This window comes from Hemitrygon akajei, chromosome 14 (assembly GCF_048418815.1).
Source record: "Hemitrygon akajei chromosome 14, sHemAka1.3, whole genome shotgun sequence".
Taxonomy (NCBI): Eukaryota; Metazoa; Chordata; class Chondrichthyes; order Myliobatiformes; family Dasyatidae; genus Hemitrygon; species Hemitrygon akajei.
In genome coordinates, this window is record NC_133137.1 from 15,693,119 (window position 1) to 15,710,409 (window position 17,291).

General features: G+C 39.2%; 1 protein-coding gene across 1 annotated transcript in view; it reads right to left on the reverse strand.

Annotated features, from left to right (window-relative positions):
- zmat5 (zinc finger, matrin-type 5) overlaps positions 1-17,291 on the reverse strand; it is a 35,956-nt gene that overhangs the window by 10,236 nt on the left and 8,429 nt on the right. The window contains exons 2-4 of the mRNA XM_073065518.1: positions 13,860-13,922; positions 6,222-6,302; positions 2,190-2,286 (exon numbers count right to left, since the gene is read on the reverse strand). Of these exons, the coding sequence (XP_072921619.1) occupies positions 2,190-2,286; positions 6,222-6,302; positions 13,860-13,922 (241 nt within the window). The remainder of the gene's footprint in view (positions 1-2,189; positions 2,287-6,221; positions 6,303-13,859; positions 13,923-17,291) is intronic.

The window sequence follows — 17,291 nt, forward strand, 5'->3', positions numbered from 1 at the left end:
CAAGTATATGGTTAATTGCACATCTGTATTTTGCACTATTACTTCTTAGTGCACATTTATACTCTTTTTCGTACCTCAGTGCTTACATTTTGAATTTTAAAGTATATACTTCTGACTAAGCAACCTTGCAATAACTTCCTTTGGGATAAATACAGTTTTATCTTATCTTATGGTAAGTCCAGTGCTTTTATGTATTTACTTATTTGGAGTAAAAGCCCTTCAGACCCAACGAATTGCACCACTCAGCAACGCACCTATTTAACATTAGCCTGGCCGCAGGACAATGTAAATTGACAAATTAACCTACTAACCAGTACGTATTTGAGCAGTGGGACTATGTACAAACTCCAATACAGATGCCACAGAATTGAATCCTGAACTCCGGAATGCCCCAAGCTGTAATAGTGTCGTGCTAACCACATTGCTACGTGGCACTCTACCTAACTTTTGTCCCTACATACTGTTTAAAAATGACTTTTCACTGGTTAACTCCCCATATACTGTACCGTGCAAAAGTATTAGGCATGTGTAATAAAATTCTGTAATGCCAAGGTAAATAATGAAATGAAATGTTTCTAAATATCAAAAAAGTTGCTTTAAAGGACAATGACAGTAAAAAAAAACTAAATTAAATCAATAGTTGGTGCGACCACCCGTAGCCTTTAAAAGTGCATCAGTTCTCTTAGGTACACTGTCAAGCAATTTTATAAGAAAAAGCAGCTGGTAGATTGTTCCAAGCTTCTTGGAGAACTGGCACAGTTCTTCTTCAGACTGTGGCTGTATCGTTTGCTTCTGTTTCTCTAGGTAATCCCAGACAGTCTCGATGACGTTGAGATCAGGGCTCAGTGGAGGCCATGCCATCTGTTGCAGGAACTCCTTGTTCTTCACTTCACTGAAAATATTTCTTTTGGGGTCATCATCCTGCTACAGAATGAAGTTGTTCACCAAACAGATGCCTCCCTGATGGTACTGGATGATGGCTAAGAATCTGTTTGAACTTCTCAGCATTGAGGATTCCATTAATTCTGGTCAGATTACCAACTCCATTTGCAAAAGTGCAGTCCCAAACCCACAGGGAACCTCCACCGTGCTTCACTGTTGGCTGCAAACACTCATCCATGTAGTGCTCTCTAGCTCTTCTACGGACAAACTGCCTCCTGCTTGAGCCAAAAATTTCTTATTTTGACTTGTCAGAGTCTTAAGCACTTTCTGCAATTGTTCAACACCCCAGTCCTTATGTTTTTGTGCATAGGTGAGTCTCTTGGCTTTGCTTCCACTTTGGAGCACTGGCTTTTTGGCAGTAACGTTTTCATGAAGACCATTTCTAACAAGACTTCCCCAGACTGTAAAGGGGTGCACTTGAGTTCCAGTCGTTTCTGGGAGCTCAGAGCTGATAGCAGTGTTGGATTTCCTCTGATTAAGAAGGAACGCCAGTTTAATGTATCTCTCATCTGCTGCACTCAGTTTCAGTGGCCAAGCACTGTGTTTCTGGTTCCCAACCTTGCCAGTCTCTTTGTAGTTCTTCAGAAGAGCTTGGACAGCACATCTGAAACTCCTATCTACCGCGAAATTTCTGCTTGGGAGAGACCTTGCTGACTTACATGACCAACTTGTGTCTTGTTACTATGCTCATTCTTGCAAAGGTATAAGAATCGATGATTTGAAGGTTAAAGTGTCACATCTGCGACACCCTCACCTCTAGGTTTGATTGTCCTTCACCCAGTTTATTCCTTCTACACCTTTTTATGTGTCCTTTAATCAGTTTAGTTCATTCAACTAATTATGTCATTGATCATTGGGAACTGTTTGTTATCTTTGTTTAATCATGCGCTTGGCTACATACCTACAAAGTAATGAGGTTTTTATTTCAAAAGTGGTCTATTACTTAATGTTACTTCCTTTAATGAAATATTAAAAAAATCTCTGTAACATTAATTATTTTGGAAAATGAATGTTTGGAAATCTAAAACTTGCTCTTTACTGACACACTGACAGATGCAGAAGACAAAAGATAAACATCTAAAACAAAACTTGTATAAAAAATCTAGGGTGCCTAAGATTTTTGCCCATTACTGTATTTAATTACAATTTGCCGCTGCTTTAGGAACATATAAAAGTGAGCGAATTGAGTATAATTCTGTTACAAAGCTGATAACGCATTACAACTCAATGCATTACATACAATTTACCTTGTGTGTGATTTGTTTTCTTTTCGTTTGGCTCTCTTAGCCAACCATTCATCAATGCTAGGAGCTGGCCTGTCATCTTGTTCAACTTCATTTTCATCTGCAAAAAAATAATTTTAAATAATGTTAATAATAGAAATATTAAACCCGAATAGTTAACTCAAGAAACTTGAAAATTCCCTCACCCTATATTTCTTTTATAATTACGTTACCATGTTTTCAAAGGACAATGGACAAGACAGTTAAATTTTGGGTTTTCACTCATTTACATGTATGTAGGGTTTACTTTTATTTTATTTAACTTTGCAAAGCTGATAAATATCAGAAACACAAAAATGTATTTCCCTTCTGACTTTCCTGCTATTTTCTTCTCAATCAACCCTTAACATTCTTTGCTGCCTCACTGCTCCTATCCATGTGTAGTCTGTGGACACTGCCAATTTTTAAACCAATTCTTTGTCCAGATTAATTTCTTGGGTACACTATGCACATTATACTCCCAATAGCTGAATCAACAAGGCAAAACGTTACACTAAAATAACGTGAGGGAAATGTGGTATACACTGAAGAAATTCAACCTCAGGAAACAAAGAAAAGCAGTCACAAGAATGATCTAAAGATAGAACTGCAAGAAAAAGCATGGGGGGAAAAAACATATTTTCCAGGGTTTAAAGGGTAACTGAAATACCTACTGCAGGAACACCAAAGATCAATCAGCCAAATTGTAGGAGTCATGTTATCTGTTCTGTATACAAAGGTATTCTGTACTGCGGTGTTTTATTACGCTTATTACAGTAACTAGTCACAAAGGGAATAAGCTATGCATTCTTGCCTATTTCATCGCAGTTTGTAGTTTGGGACCAGCAGAGGTCGTATCTTTTGCTGACTGCTGAGATAACACTCAAAAATGTTTAATTGTATGTTTGCTAAATGATCATAAGGGATTGAATAAAGGGTTCGACTTTTGGAGCAATCTTTGAAGCTGTGGGCACATCACAGTCACAGGCAAGTAGAACATGTTTTGTTTTGATTTTGGATTAGTTTTGCCGCTACAGAAATTAAATTACTGACTGAGCAAGCGGCAGAGATTCTACACTGCACATGTTTTTAGTTGGTTAAGGAGGAACCTACTTACAGTTCTTTCTCATATAAATCTTACAGTATACATCATAAAATGTGGTTCAACAGACAATTTATCAGTTTAAACATCATTTCCTTCAACTGGAATAATATTTCAGTTTTCAGTTTGCTTTGTTGATTGTTGTTTTGCTTTTATTGAGTATGTCTTGTGCACAGTCTGTAAGAGATTTGGGATCTTAAAGAAAACCTATTAAATTGGGTAATAAAAACAGATAATGTATAAGCATTTGTGTAGAAGACAGAGTTAATGATCATTTAACTTACCCTCTAAATCTGAACAAAAGCATTTGGTACTTAAGCTGCTAGGCTGAGCACAGACGTAGTCTATATTCAATGCAACAGAGTATCAATACTGTGGAGGCTTTAACAATAAACAACTGTCTAATTTACAGCCTCCAAAATCATGAAGGTCGTGGGAAGAATCTCTAATGAAGGGATAATGTTGAACTGGTCTGCCCAAAGAGTGATGGATATGTACAAAAGACTACATCCACCATGAAGTATCAAAAAGGTTCAGTATTTCAAGTATAATTATACAGGTACTTACAGAACAGTTATTCATTAAGATGGTGGAATATCTGCCAAAATGCTCTTCTTCATTAAAGATCCAGCTTTAAAATTTCACTCAAAACAATCAGAGGTGCTATCTTTTGATGAATATTCAACAGACTTTCCAAGCTCCCAGACTCTCAAGCCACTATCCTCAAAAATCCATCCACTATACTCAGAAGTTTCCCATGGACTAGCCACCAAGTTTCCTTCGAAAGAATATCCGGCTATTTATCTATTAGTTATGGTAAAAACTCTGATGCACAAATTGACTTTTCTATCCACTGTTATGATCACCCAAAAATTTGTAATTTCGAAGGATTTATAAGTGTCTATGCAAATGTAACCCCTTTTAAAAAAAGGCAATTTTACAATCTCTTTTGAAAGCCATTTAGATCTATATGCATTGTTCTGGTCATAACGATGGAAAATTACACAAATTAATAAATTTAACAACATAAGCTGGTGATATTAGATCTGATCTGATCTGATTCTGATTTACTTAGTCGTCATTGTGGGGTTGATAGTGGGGGAAGAACCAACAGCTCCATCTGCTGGAAGAGTTGTTTTCTTTTGACTCACTGCGGTTATGAAAAAAAATCAACACGTTGCTGAAACATTCTGATTCAGTGAGATTCTGTATAGATTTGTCCAAAATTTGAAAGGTTGGGAAGGAAGGGGGTAAAAAGCATTTGAAAACAAAAGTTCAAATTCCAAAGGTAAAAAAATTCATCAAAGCTGTTGTGAAGAAATGGCAGCAATATGAAACATGATCCCTCCATTAATGTTATCAGCATTTTCTATTTTTAATTTTGTGTCTGAAGTACTGGTCATTTGCCTACATGCTAGGATATTTTGCAACAGTGTGGTCAGCCCCTAATAAAACAATGCACCACTGAATGAAACACTATTATTAGTGCTGCAAAGGCACACCAAAATTCTCAAAAATTCTTTATCGTGATGATTCTTCACTGAATTGGAATGTCAGTGACAATAAGGTTGCTTTCCCACAACCTTGACAAACCTCAATTATCGCCTTTGGTATCTTGTGCCCTGAGATTTTCTATAAACCTATAGACTTTACAATTATGGATACTTAGCTTGCCCTACATTTCTAGAGTTTTATGTTTCATCTTTTATTTTTACACTTAGATGAACTTTGTACAGATGTATAACTGTATTTCAACAGTTATAGCCATTACACCTATAAAGTGTAGCTGGTGTAGAAATTATAAATGGATTTTGATATTGCTGCCGACATGTCCAAGGATGTAGTGTGTTCCAAAATGTTCCAATTGCTCCATAAATTCTGTCTGAAATTGGTTGCTTATTTTTTTTCATTATTCTTCTGAAACTAACCCATGTTCTTTAAAACCAAATTGAAACAAAATTGCTATTTTATTTATGCCTGGTTAACATATAATCAAATTTGGCTAGCACAGGCTTACTGCAACAATTGATTTTAGTTTTCCAAATGCATGCAGCTCTTGATAAATGACCCATTTTCTCCCATCCCTATATACAATTGCTTAATATTATGACAATATTATCAGGGACCAAACATCAGTGATTTTTTTCCTATACTAGTTGCATCAAAAACATCAGAATTGCTTCTTAGATGCAAAGTAGATTTAGTCCCGCAGTGCAAATCAGCTGATGTAGGGGAGATTTCACAACCAGCTTTCAGCTTACAACATCAAGAGTAGCTGAAAAAAACCCAGCTTGTTCTAAAATTTTAAAGAATATAATCAATGCGTTACTCTAGTGGACAAGTGTGCACAGCTAAGTGTTGCTTGTATCCTTTCTTTTGCACATCAGACCTGATGACAAGGTGTGACAGCTCATGTTGTCGTGGTGGACATCACCTCTGCCAAATTAGACCCCATCCATCAAAAAGGTCTGCTGAAGGATAAAATAGACTTCAATTCAAGGTCATCAATGAGATGCATTAACAGGAAAAAACAAGGGATTATTCTGGGATCAGTGTGACACAACTGCTTGGTGAATTAACTGAATCCCAGGGAAACTAGTTTTCATATCCAGTAATCGTATTACAATGTATCACTATCACCTACTGAAGTGCTGTGACAGTTTCACTCAATATTGTTCCATGTCTTTAGTTACATTAAAGATAAGACTAAATTTCAAACTTTTTGACAGCCTAGAGTGTGGCAGATTGCAAATGGAAATAAGGAAAATTACAAAATAATACCTAAGAAATATTACAAACACAAAGCCTCCAGTCCTGTCCTTCAGAGCCAAAGAAAATGGAAAAAATTTATTTCGTCAGACTTTCTGATGTCAAACATCATCAGAATGTTCATCTTTTATACCACATGCACTAACCTTCCACCTTTTGTCTCAACTTCTGAATATCTTCATCTGTCATATGGGAAAATTTGCAATTAGCCCCAAAATCACACTGTCCTGCAGAGAAAAAAAATAGAATATTGTAATCAATAAAATTATCAAAGACATAGTGATAAAATAACAAACATCAAACAATACAACAATGGACAGTGGGATCCAAGTATGCAGGCTCAGGCAGAATTCTCAATCTGAGCCATACTGGTCAGTCCCAAGTAAATAACTCAGATTGGGGTATCTTACTGAAGATATGTCATGAACATTCTACCGGCTGCCAAAAAGGTATACAGTTGCTGATATGCTAGCAGTATGTTTCCCACTCAATACCAAAATTATTTTGTCAAATGACAAAATTCAAAACACTTACTTAAAACAAATCTAAAATAAATTTCAAACTCATCAATCGTGTCATTGATATCCTGTTAATAATAAAATAATAAATCTAAACACATGGAAGTCTGCCGATGCTGGAAATCCAAAGCAACAAACACACAAAATGCTGGAGGAACTCAGCAGGTCAGGCAGCATCTATGGAAATGCATAAACAGTCATCGTTCAGGCAGAGACCCTTCTTCAGGATTGAGAAGGAAAGGGAAGATGCCAGAGTAAAAAGGTGGGGGGAGGGGAAGGAGGATAGCCAGAAGATGATAGGTGATGTCAGGCGGGCGAGAAAGGTCAGGGGCTGGAGAAGCAAGAATCTGATAAGACAGGAGCGTGGACAACAGGAGGAAGGGAAGGAGGAGGGGTCTCAGGGGAAGTAATAGGCGGGTGAGAAGTAGTAAAAGGTCAGAGTGGGGAATGGGGGGGGGGGGGGGTGGAATTTGTTTACCGACAGGAGAATTCAATATTCATGCCATGAGGTTGGAGGATACCCAGCCGAAATACAAGGTGTTGCTCCTCCACCCAAAGGTGGCCTCATCTTGGCACAACACGTCGGACTGGGAATGGGAATTAAAATGTTTCGCCATCACAAAGTCCTACTTGTGACTGTTTGTGTAGAGGTGCACAACAAAGCAGTCCCCCAATTTGTGAATCTGCTGGGGTTGTCCATTGTGTCCAGTGATCCTGAAGCGGTCTCCTCGACACTGGTGAGACTCATTGTAAATTGGGAGACCACTTTGTTGAGCACCTCCGCACCATCTGTCACACATGGGATTTCCAGCATTTGCAAAATCTCTTGTATTTATTCCCAAGCTAAGACTGGATAATTAACCAGCTTTCAACATATCCGCTATTACATGTCTGTGATCAGCCTGTATCAGTATTTTTTTGTACTTAACTCACAGGGAAGTATTTGGTCTGATATGGTGGTAATGCCTCTACATACCATCTTCTTCTATTCATCCACTCCTCAAAAAGAACAAGAGTTTAATGGGAGAAAACTTTAACAAGAGAATGGAATTGTGACAGATGTCTATGTACAAATGTCTCTTGCAGACATGCAAAAAGTTAGCTTACAGACAAGTAAGACTCAAAGCCCTTCTCTTATAACAGAAAAAATACAAATTGCATTTACTTTCTAATTTCACAGTTCTGATGAGAAGTTATCAATCTGAAATATCAACTTTTTAAGAAAAGAGGGACAGAGAAAAAAAGGGAATTATAGACCAGTTAGCCTGACATCAGTGGTGGGGAAGATGCTGGAGTCAGTTATAAAAGATGAAATAGCGGCACATTTGGATAGCAGTAACAGGATCGGTCTGAGTCAGCATGGATTTACGAAGGGGAAATCATGCTTGATTAATCTTCTGGAATTTTTTGAGGATGTAACTATGAAAATGGACAAGGGAGAGCCAGTGGATGTAATGTACCTGGACTTTCAGAAAGTCTTTGATAAGGTCCTATATAGGAGATTAGTGGGCAAGATTAGAGCACGTGGTATTGGGGGTAGGGTACTAACATGGATAGAAAATTGGTTGGCAGACAGGAAACAAAGAGTAGGGATTAACGGGTCCTTTTCAGAATGGCAGGCAGTGACTAGTGGGGTACCACAAGGCTCGGTGCTGGGACCACAGCTATTTACAATATACATTAATGATTTAGATGAAGGGATTAAAAGTAACATTAGCAAATTTGCAGATGACACAAAGCTGGGTGGCAGTGTGAAATATGAGGAGGATGTTAGGAGAATGCAGAGTGACTTGGACAGGTTGGGTGAGTGGGCAGATTCATGGAAGATGCAGTTTAATGTGGATAAATGTGAGTTTATCCACTTTGGTGGCAAGAACAGGAAGGCAAATTACTATCTGAATGGTGTCAAGTTAGGAAAAGGGGAAGTACAACGAGGTCTAGGTGTTCTTGTGCATCAGTCACTGAAAGTAAGTATGCAGGTACAGCAGGCAGTGAAGAAAGCTAAAGGCATGTTGGCCTTCATAACAAGGGGAGTTGAGTATAAGAGCAAAGAGGTCCTTCTGCAGTTGTACAGGGCCCTGGTGAGACTACACTTGGGAGTATTGCGTTCAGTTTTGGTCTCCAAATTTGAAGAAGGACATTCTTGCTATTGAGGGAGTGCAGCGCAGGTTAACAAGGTTAATTCCCAGGATGGCAGGGCAGTCTTATGTTGAAAGATTGAAGCGATTGGGCTTGTATACACTGGAATTTAGAAGGATGAGAGGGGATCTGATTGAAACATACAAGATTATTAAGGGATTGGACACACTAGAGGCAGGAAACATGTTCCCGATGTTAGGGAAGCCCAGAACCAGAGGCCACAGTTTAAGAATAAGGGGTAGGTCATTTAGAATGGAGTTCAAGAAAAACCTTTTCATGCGGAGAGTTGTGGAATGCCAATTCTCTGGATGCTTTCAAGAAAGAGTTAGATAGAGCTCTTAAAGATAGCGGAGTCAAGGGATATGGGGAGAAGGCAGGAACAGGGTACAGATTGTGGATGATCAGCCATGATCAGATTGAATGGCGGTGCTGGCTCAAAGGGCCGAATGGCCTGCTCCTGCACCTATTGTCTATTTTTACCACTTTCTCCACAGATGTTTCTCCACACATTACACATATTTTTTTACTTCAAAGCATTTAGGCATCCAACTCCTTTTTGAACTTATAACCCAGAAGAAAATATAAAAATTACGTTCAAGCAAAGGACTTCAGAATTATTTTAAATTCACAGTCAGATTTCTCCCACTAATAGAGCTATGTACGGTTCCTACCACAACCATCTTTGAGCTCTAACTACCATCCCTAGAATCAAAGGAATTTTAAGACTTTTCTGCAGATCTTCCCTAAAAGTATTCATCAAGGAGCAACTGAGCCCCAGAAACACACTCCAAATCAAGAGACATGGTTAATTTGAAGATGATCTCCCAGCCAAGATGCCAGCGCAACAGGTATAACCAAATTCAGTACCCTGGGTTATGGAAGAAAACAAGTGTTCCTGTTTTGCTTTGCAAAAACAGTTGGTGAGTGAAGTAGGAGACCTTTGCCCAATGTTGACAAATCTCTCTTTTAACATACAACTCTATGTATTGATTTGTGCAGTTAGCATTACTCAGAGTTGTATACTGCATACATAACAACAACAATAAATGGACTTTGAACCTTTCTACATGACAAAAACTACCCTTGAGAAAGTGGCAAATCACTGCATCCTTCTTAAGGAGGTACTCCTAAAGTTCTATATACAGTACTTAATGTATTCAGAATTTAGAACTAGAAATTATGAAGAAACAATGATTAACCCAGGAAGGTGTGCCTCATTGCACTCTTGATTTCAGTCCTTCCACTAACAACAAAGCAATGAGGAGTCACTTGTCACAAAATGTCCAGTATCCCATCCAAATTATAAATGCTAACGATCAAAAATGTGCACTTAACTGCTGAAGACATGTTTAGGAGTCAATGTTAACACAAAGTATACTGCTGATGCTGTGGTCAAATCAAGACGTACAAAAAAGGCTGGATGAACTCAGCAAGTCGGGCAGCATCTGTTGAAAGGAGCAGTCAACGTTTCGGGCCGAGACTGAAGGTCCTGACGAAGGGTCTCGGCTCGAAACGTTGACTGCTCCTTTAAAAGGATGCTGCCCGACCTGTTGAGTTCATCCAGCCTTTTTGTATGTCTTAGGAGTCAATGTTGATGCTCCTTGATATAAGCACAAATTGAAAACAGAATTTTTTAAGAAGTAAACAGAATCTGAAATTTAGATATGCATTTATTTGGTTAAGTTTCTATTCAATAATAAGTCGTGATGGTGGCAAGGCACAAAATCAGTGAATACCAAGGAGTAATTGGATAGAGTCACTCTTTGTGGAGATTGTCATTGCCTGTCGCCTATGTAACTTAAGCATTTTATCAGCCCATGTCCATGTGTTGGCGAGATTTAGTGATATGCAATCTTGGGCTGCTTCACTACCATGTTATTTGATTGACATTCACATGATTATCAATTGTAGACTGATGGTATGGCACTAAAAAGGTAAACTGTACTCTAGCAACAAACAAGACAAAATAAATTAGCTCTAATTTTCCAATTCAGATGGTCATTATAGAATGGACCACTATAAGCACTGGATACACAACTAATCCGTGTTAAAAATTTGCGATGATTCTTAAATCAATATTTAATCTTTAATATTAAGAGGCCTTTAATAAATGATTGTCAATATAGTTCCACTTGTGCTTTAGATCCACATCTAGTAGGAAAAGGAAGAGAAATTCATAAAAGCATTCAGAGTTTTCATCAAACTAAAGCCCTGGATGACCATGAGATCTGCAATTTGCTGAGGACCAAGTAAAATACAAGAACGAGCTCCAGAAGGCATCTCAAGTAGGAAGTAACAATTCTGGACCAACTTGAATCACTGAAGGATGCTTGTCATCTGTAGCAGGGCTTGAAGGCTATCATCTCCTACAAACTGAAACAAAGGGACATAGCTCCCAGATGAGCTCAATGTCTTTTATACTCGCTTTGACCAACAAAACATCAAGGCACTTTCACAAACTCCCACAGCCCCAATGACTGTGATTTCAGTCTCTGAGGCCAACATGAAAATGTTCTTCAGGAGGGTGAAGCCATGGAAAGCATCCAGCCCAGAAGGGGTACCTGGCCAAGTACTAAAGACTTATACTGATCCACCAGCTGGAGTGCTCACCAATATCTTCAACTTCTTGTTTTAGCAGCCTGAGGTACTTACCTGCTTCAAGCAGACTTCAATTATAATGGTACCCAAGAAGAACATGGTAACCTGCCCCAATGATTATCACCCAGTTTTACTTACGTGAGAACTTTCAGCTAATATATTGCCAGTGAACAAAAGGGTGACCTCTTCCAGATAGTCAATTACTTCACTTTTTCTGTGTCTTTTACTTATTCTTTTTAATCTTAATTGTATTTTGGAAATGCTGAACATGTGACTTACAGTTTGGAATTCACGTGAGTGATCTAGTGATCTGCTGTCTCCGAGAAAATTCCAGGAGAGGACCGCGAGCACGAGCTGTCCTGAACATGAGACCAGAGGCAGGATATGGGGCAATGATCATCTCCCATTTCTCACCAATCAAAGTGTCAAGGAAGATTGAAACATTGAGGTGAATACAGAGGAGGCCAGATCAGTGGTGCTCTTCACAGGTCAGGCCGGAGGTCAACCCCCACGGGAGGCCACGTGCCGGCGAATGAAGGCCCCACAGAAGAACTGAGTTCGAGCTCTTGCTCTTCTCGATGCTGACATAGGATGTTTCAAAATTCCAAATGCGATTATTGGTGGGGACTGTAGTATTGGTCTCCTTCAGTTTTTCTGTGTTTTCTTTCTTGTTGCCGATTGGCAGATGATCGATGTTACTTTTTTGGGGGAGGGAGGGAGGGGTTGGGGGTTTGATGTTGTCGATGTTAGTGTCACTGTTTTTTTTGCATGGGAGGGGCTTGGGGGTTAGGGGTTTGATATTTTAGCTACCGTGTCCAGATGGGCAATCTCTTAGTTTTTTGTGTGAGGGACGGGTTGGGGGCGGTTGCGAGTTTTATTTCCTTTTCTTTTCCTTGCAGGGGTGGGGGGTGTGGGTTATGTCTTTTCTTTCAATGACCTCCCTGTATTTTCTGTATTTCATGACTATCTACAGAAGATGAACCTCAGAGTTATACTCTGCGTATGTACCTGGATAATAAACCTCTGAACATCTACTGTGATGAAGTGTTTTGAGAGGCTGGTGATGAACTTATCAACTCCTGCCTGAGAAGTGACTTGGATCCACTCTAATTTGCCTACCGTCATTTCATTGGCTCTTCATTCAACCCTGGAACATCTGGACAAGTGAAGATGCATATGTGAGGTTTACAGCTCAGTGTTCAATACTGTAATTCCCTCAAAATTAACCATGGTTTCAATACCTCCTTGTGCAACTGGATCCTCAATTTCCTTATTTGCAGACTGCAGTCAGTTTGGATTGGCAACAACAACTCCTTCACGATCTCCATCAGCACAGGTGCATCACAAAGCTGTGTACTTAGCCCCCTGCTCTACTCACTTTACACTTATGATTGTGTGGATAAGCACAGCTCTAATGCCATATTTAAGTTTGCTAAAGACACCACTGTCCTATTCTGAACGAAGGTGGTGACAAATCAGCATATAGGAGGGAGATTGAAAATCTGGCTGAGCGGTGCCACATCAACAACCTCTCATTCAATGTCAACAAGACCAATAGTTGATTATTGACTTCAGGAAGAGGAAACTGGAAGTGCATGAGCCATTCCTCATTGAAATGATAACACTGAGGTGGAGAGGGCCAGCATCTTTAAATTCCTCACTGTTATCACTTCAGCGGATCTGTCCTGGGTCCAGCATGTAAGTGCTATTATAAGGAAAGCACAGTAGTGCCTCTATTTTCTTAGAAGATTGCGAAGATTTAGCATGACATCTCGATCTTTGAACAACTTGTTATAAAAATGCAGTGGACAGTTTGCATTTTGGCCTGGTATAGAAACACCAATGCCCTTGAATGGAAAAGCCAACAAAAAGGATTCTATACAGTCCAGTCCATCATGGGTAAAATCCTCCCCATCACTGAGCACATCCACATGAAGCACTGTTGCAGTAAAGCAGTACCCATCAACAAGGACCTCCACCATCCCGGCCATGCTCTTTTCTTGCTGTTGCCATCAGGAAGGGGCAGGAGCCTCAAGAGTCACTCCACCAGGTTCAGGAACAGTTATTACCCCTCAACCATCTAGCACTTGAATCAGAGGGGATAACTTCACTTGCCCCATCACTGAACTATTCCCACAACCTATGGACTTACTTTCAGGGACCCTTCTCCTCATATTCTTGATACTTATTGTTTACTTATTATTATTACTACTACTTATTTTTTTCTTTCTTTTGCACTTGCAGAGTTTGCTGCCTTTTGCACATTGGTTGTTTGTCTGTCTTGCTGAGTGCAATCTTTCATTGATTCTAATGTGTTTCTTGTACTGTGAACCCATGCAAGTAAATGAATCTCAGGGTTGTATGTGGTGACATAAATGTACTTTGTAATAAATTTACTTTGAACTTTGAAATTAATTTTCAATAGCACATGTGAGGTTGAGATGCAAGCAAGCCCCAGAAGTGATCGAAGTGTGCGTTTATCACATTACTCTGTTCAGTTCTTACACTTGGTTTTGACATTTGACTTACCTGATTGTAGAAACTTTCTGCAAGGCTTTTTGGTAAGTTCTTCTGCCAGGATTGTGGCACTATCTAGAATTTTTTTTAAAAATTGGAGAAGTTATTATTTTAAATAGTAATATTTAATCAGGGCTTCTCCAAAAACAAAAAAAAAACACAAACTTATCTTAGTTTGGCAAGTTATCATTTATGTGATAGTTAGGCCTTTACAATTAGCCAAAGCATTCTAGACAGATAACATAGAAAAATAAACAAAATTCAGTAATTTCAGTTATTATTCTGTCATATATACTAAATATACATCAGTAAAGGCAAAACTCTTACACCCACTACTATGATTAAACAATCTGACAGGTTACACAATAATTCTTCTAAGCATTGCTTCTTTTTTATTACATTTCACTTCTCCAGAAAAGCACATTATGATACAAGTTTTCAAACCATCACTTTCCCCAAGCATCTCATTCCAGATTATTAATCCCAACCCATTAAAAATGAGTCCTTTTCGACTGTGGACAACATGTGTAGAATTCCATATTCATCTTCCTTGATGTAAACAAACTGAAAGTGGGAAACCTGGAAGGTCCCTTATCCTGAGATGACAGGAGGAGGGTGCTCTCACTTTTGAGTAGCAACCAGAATAGGGAATTTACTACCAAGTGAAGTAGTTGAGGCAAACAACCAAAAATCAGATAGACAGCTGAAAAAGAAGTAGAATGAGATACAGATGGGATGAGGCTTCACTGGATCATTAAGCATGAAAATGGATTAATTGGATTAAAAGGATTACATCTATACTGTATGATTTGTATAATTCTGAAGAAAGTAGTGTGTGCCAAATGAGCAGAGAAAAGGCCATTAGAATGTAATCAGTTATTCGACATACAAGATTAATTTGTTATATTAAACATGTACTCAGATAAACATCCCATGACTCAAGTTATGGGAGCAGTGGTATTAAATGAACAAAAAAAAATCTTGTGCTACATCAAAATGTTTTTTACAACATGCTACTTTTAAGAAACGTTTGAAACAATGACAGCATGGAATTTATTTTTAAGTGGCCTTTCAAGACACTAGTTCTCTCTTCCCTATTCCCCTGGCAATAAATTTTGAATGACATCTGTGTTCTGTGAATCTTTTCATTGCTTGTTGATTTCTACAACATTGTAAGCAATTAAATAGATAGTGTGTAATTTAGGAAGTTTGCTGATTCTCCTGTTCCCTTCGGTCTACAGCAGGTGGCAGCAAAGACAGAGAAAAATTGGTCATTCATGAAAAAGGTCAATGTAATCATGTTCACCTCAGACAATTCTATTGAATCAGAATAGTTTAATATCTATCACTGGCACATGTCATGAAATTTGTTCTTTAGCAATAGCAATACATTAAAAAGTCTATAAATTACAGTAACAAATATATACACACTCAGTGGCCACTACCTCCTGTTACTAATAAGGTGGCCACTCTGCATGTTTCACATATTGTGTGTTCAGAGATGCTCTTCTGTACACTACTGTTGTAACGTGGTTACTTGAGTTACTATTGCCTTTGTGTCATCTTGAACCAGTACGGCTATTCTCATCTGACCTCTCTCATTAACAAGGTGTTTTCACCCACAGAACTTCTGCTCACTGGATGGTTTTTTTAAAAAATCACACCATTCTCTGTGAACTCTAGAAACTGTTGTACATGAAAATCCAAGGAGATCAGCAATTTCTGTGATACACCACCGCTGTGGCGCTCACAGTCATTCCACAGTCAAAGTCACCTGGATCACATTTCTTCCCCATTCTGATGTTTGGTCTAAACAAAAACTGAACCTCTTGACCATGTCTGCATGCTGTTAAGCATTAAATTGCTGCCACATGTTTGGCTGATTGGATATTTACATTAATGAGGTACACAGGTGTACCTAATAAAGTGCCCACTGAATGTAAATGTTAAAAAAAAATAAACAGGGAATGCAAAAGGAGAGCAAAAAAAAAGTAAAGTGGTATTCATGGGTTGGTTTGTTAACCATTTGTAAATCTGATGGTGGGGGGGAAGCAGCTGGTCTTAAAATGTTGAGTTTTATGCCCCTGTGCCTCTTCCCTGATAGCAGCAATGAGAAAAGGGCACGTTCTGGGTGATGGGAGCCCTTAATGATCGATGCTGCCATTTGAAGCATTGCCTTTTGAAGATGTTCTCCATGCTGGGGCCCATGGTGAAGCTAGTTAAGTCTCCAGCTCTCTGCGGCTTTTTCTGATCCTGTGCAGTGGGGTGCATTCTTCGTAACTGCATCAATATCTTGGTACCAGAGTAGATCTTCAGAACACCCTTTCCACTGTTGAGCCAATGAGGGCTAGTGCGTGTTCCCTTGACTTCCCCTTCCTGGAGCCTACGATCAATTCCTTGGTCTTAGTGATGCTGAGTGCAAGGTTTCCTTGCAACACCACTCACTGAGTTGATCTATCTCACTCCTGTACGCCTCCTCATCACCACCTGAGATTCTGTCAACTACAGTTGTGTCCTCAGCAAACTTATAGATAGCATTTGAGTTGTGCCTAGCACACAGTCATGTGTGTAGAGTACAGCAGTGGCTATGCATACATCATTGAAGTTTGCCCATGTTGACTGTCACCGAGGAGGAGATATTACTTCTGATCTGCACTGATTGTAGTTTCTGATGAGGAAATCAAGGGTCCAGTTGCAGAGGAAGGTACAGAGGTCCTGGTTTTGAAGCTTGTTGATTTGTACTGAGGGTACGTATGATGATGATGTTGAACGCTGAGTTGTAATTAATAAAAAGCAGCCTGACATAAGTATTGGTGTTGTCTGGCAGTCCAAGCCTAAGTAGAGAGCCAATGAGATTGTATCTGCTGTAGACCTATTGTGGCAGGAAGCAAACTGCAGCGGGTCCAAGTCCTTGCTTAGACAGGAGTTGATTCTGGTCATGACCAACTCTTAAAGCACTTCATCATGGTAGATCTGAGCAGAACAGGTATGATTGACACCCATTTGAAGCAGGTGATAACCTCCGAATGCAATAGTGAGATTGAAGATGTCCTTGAACACTCCCGCCAGGTGGTTGAAACAGATTGTCAATGCCCTACCAGGTACACCATTGGGGCCTGATGCCTTGTGAGCCTCTTGAAAGATGTGCTGATGTCAGCCTTCGAGACAGAGATCATAGGGTCGCCAGATGCTGCAGGGATTTGCACAGGTGTAGTTTTATTCTCCTTTTCAAAGTGTGCATAAAAGGCATTGAGCTCATCTGGGAGTGAAGCAACACAGCCATTCTGTGATGTTAGGTTTCGCCTTGTAAAGAGTAACAGCCTGCAAACCCTGCCAGAGCTGATGTGTATCCAATTCTGTCTCTAAATTCAATTACAATTGTTTTTTTAGCTTTTAAGATAGCCTTCTGTGGGTTACAGCTGTACTCTTTGTTTAGTTCTGAAT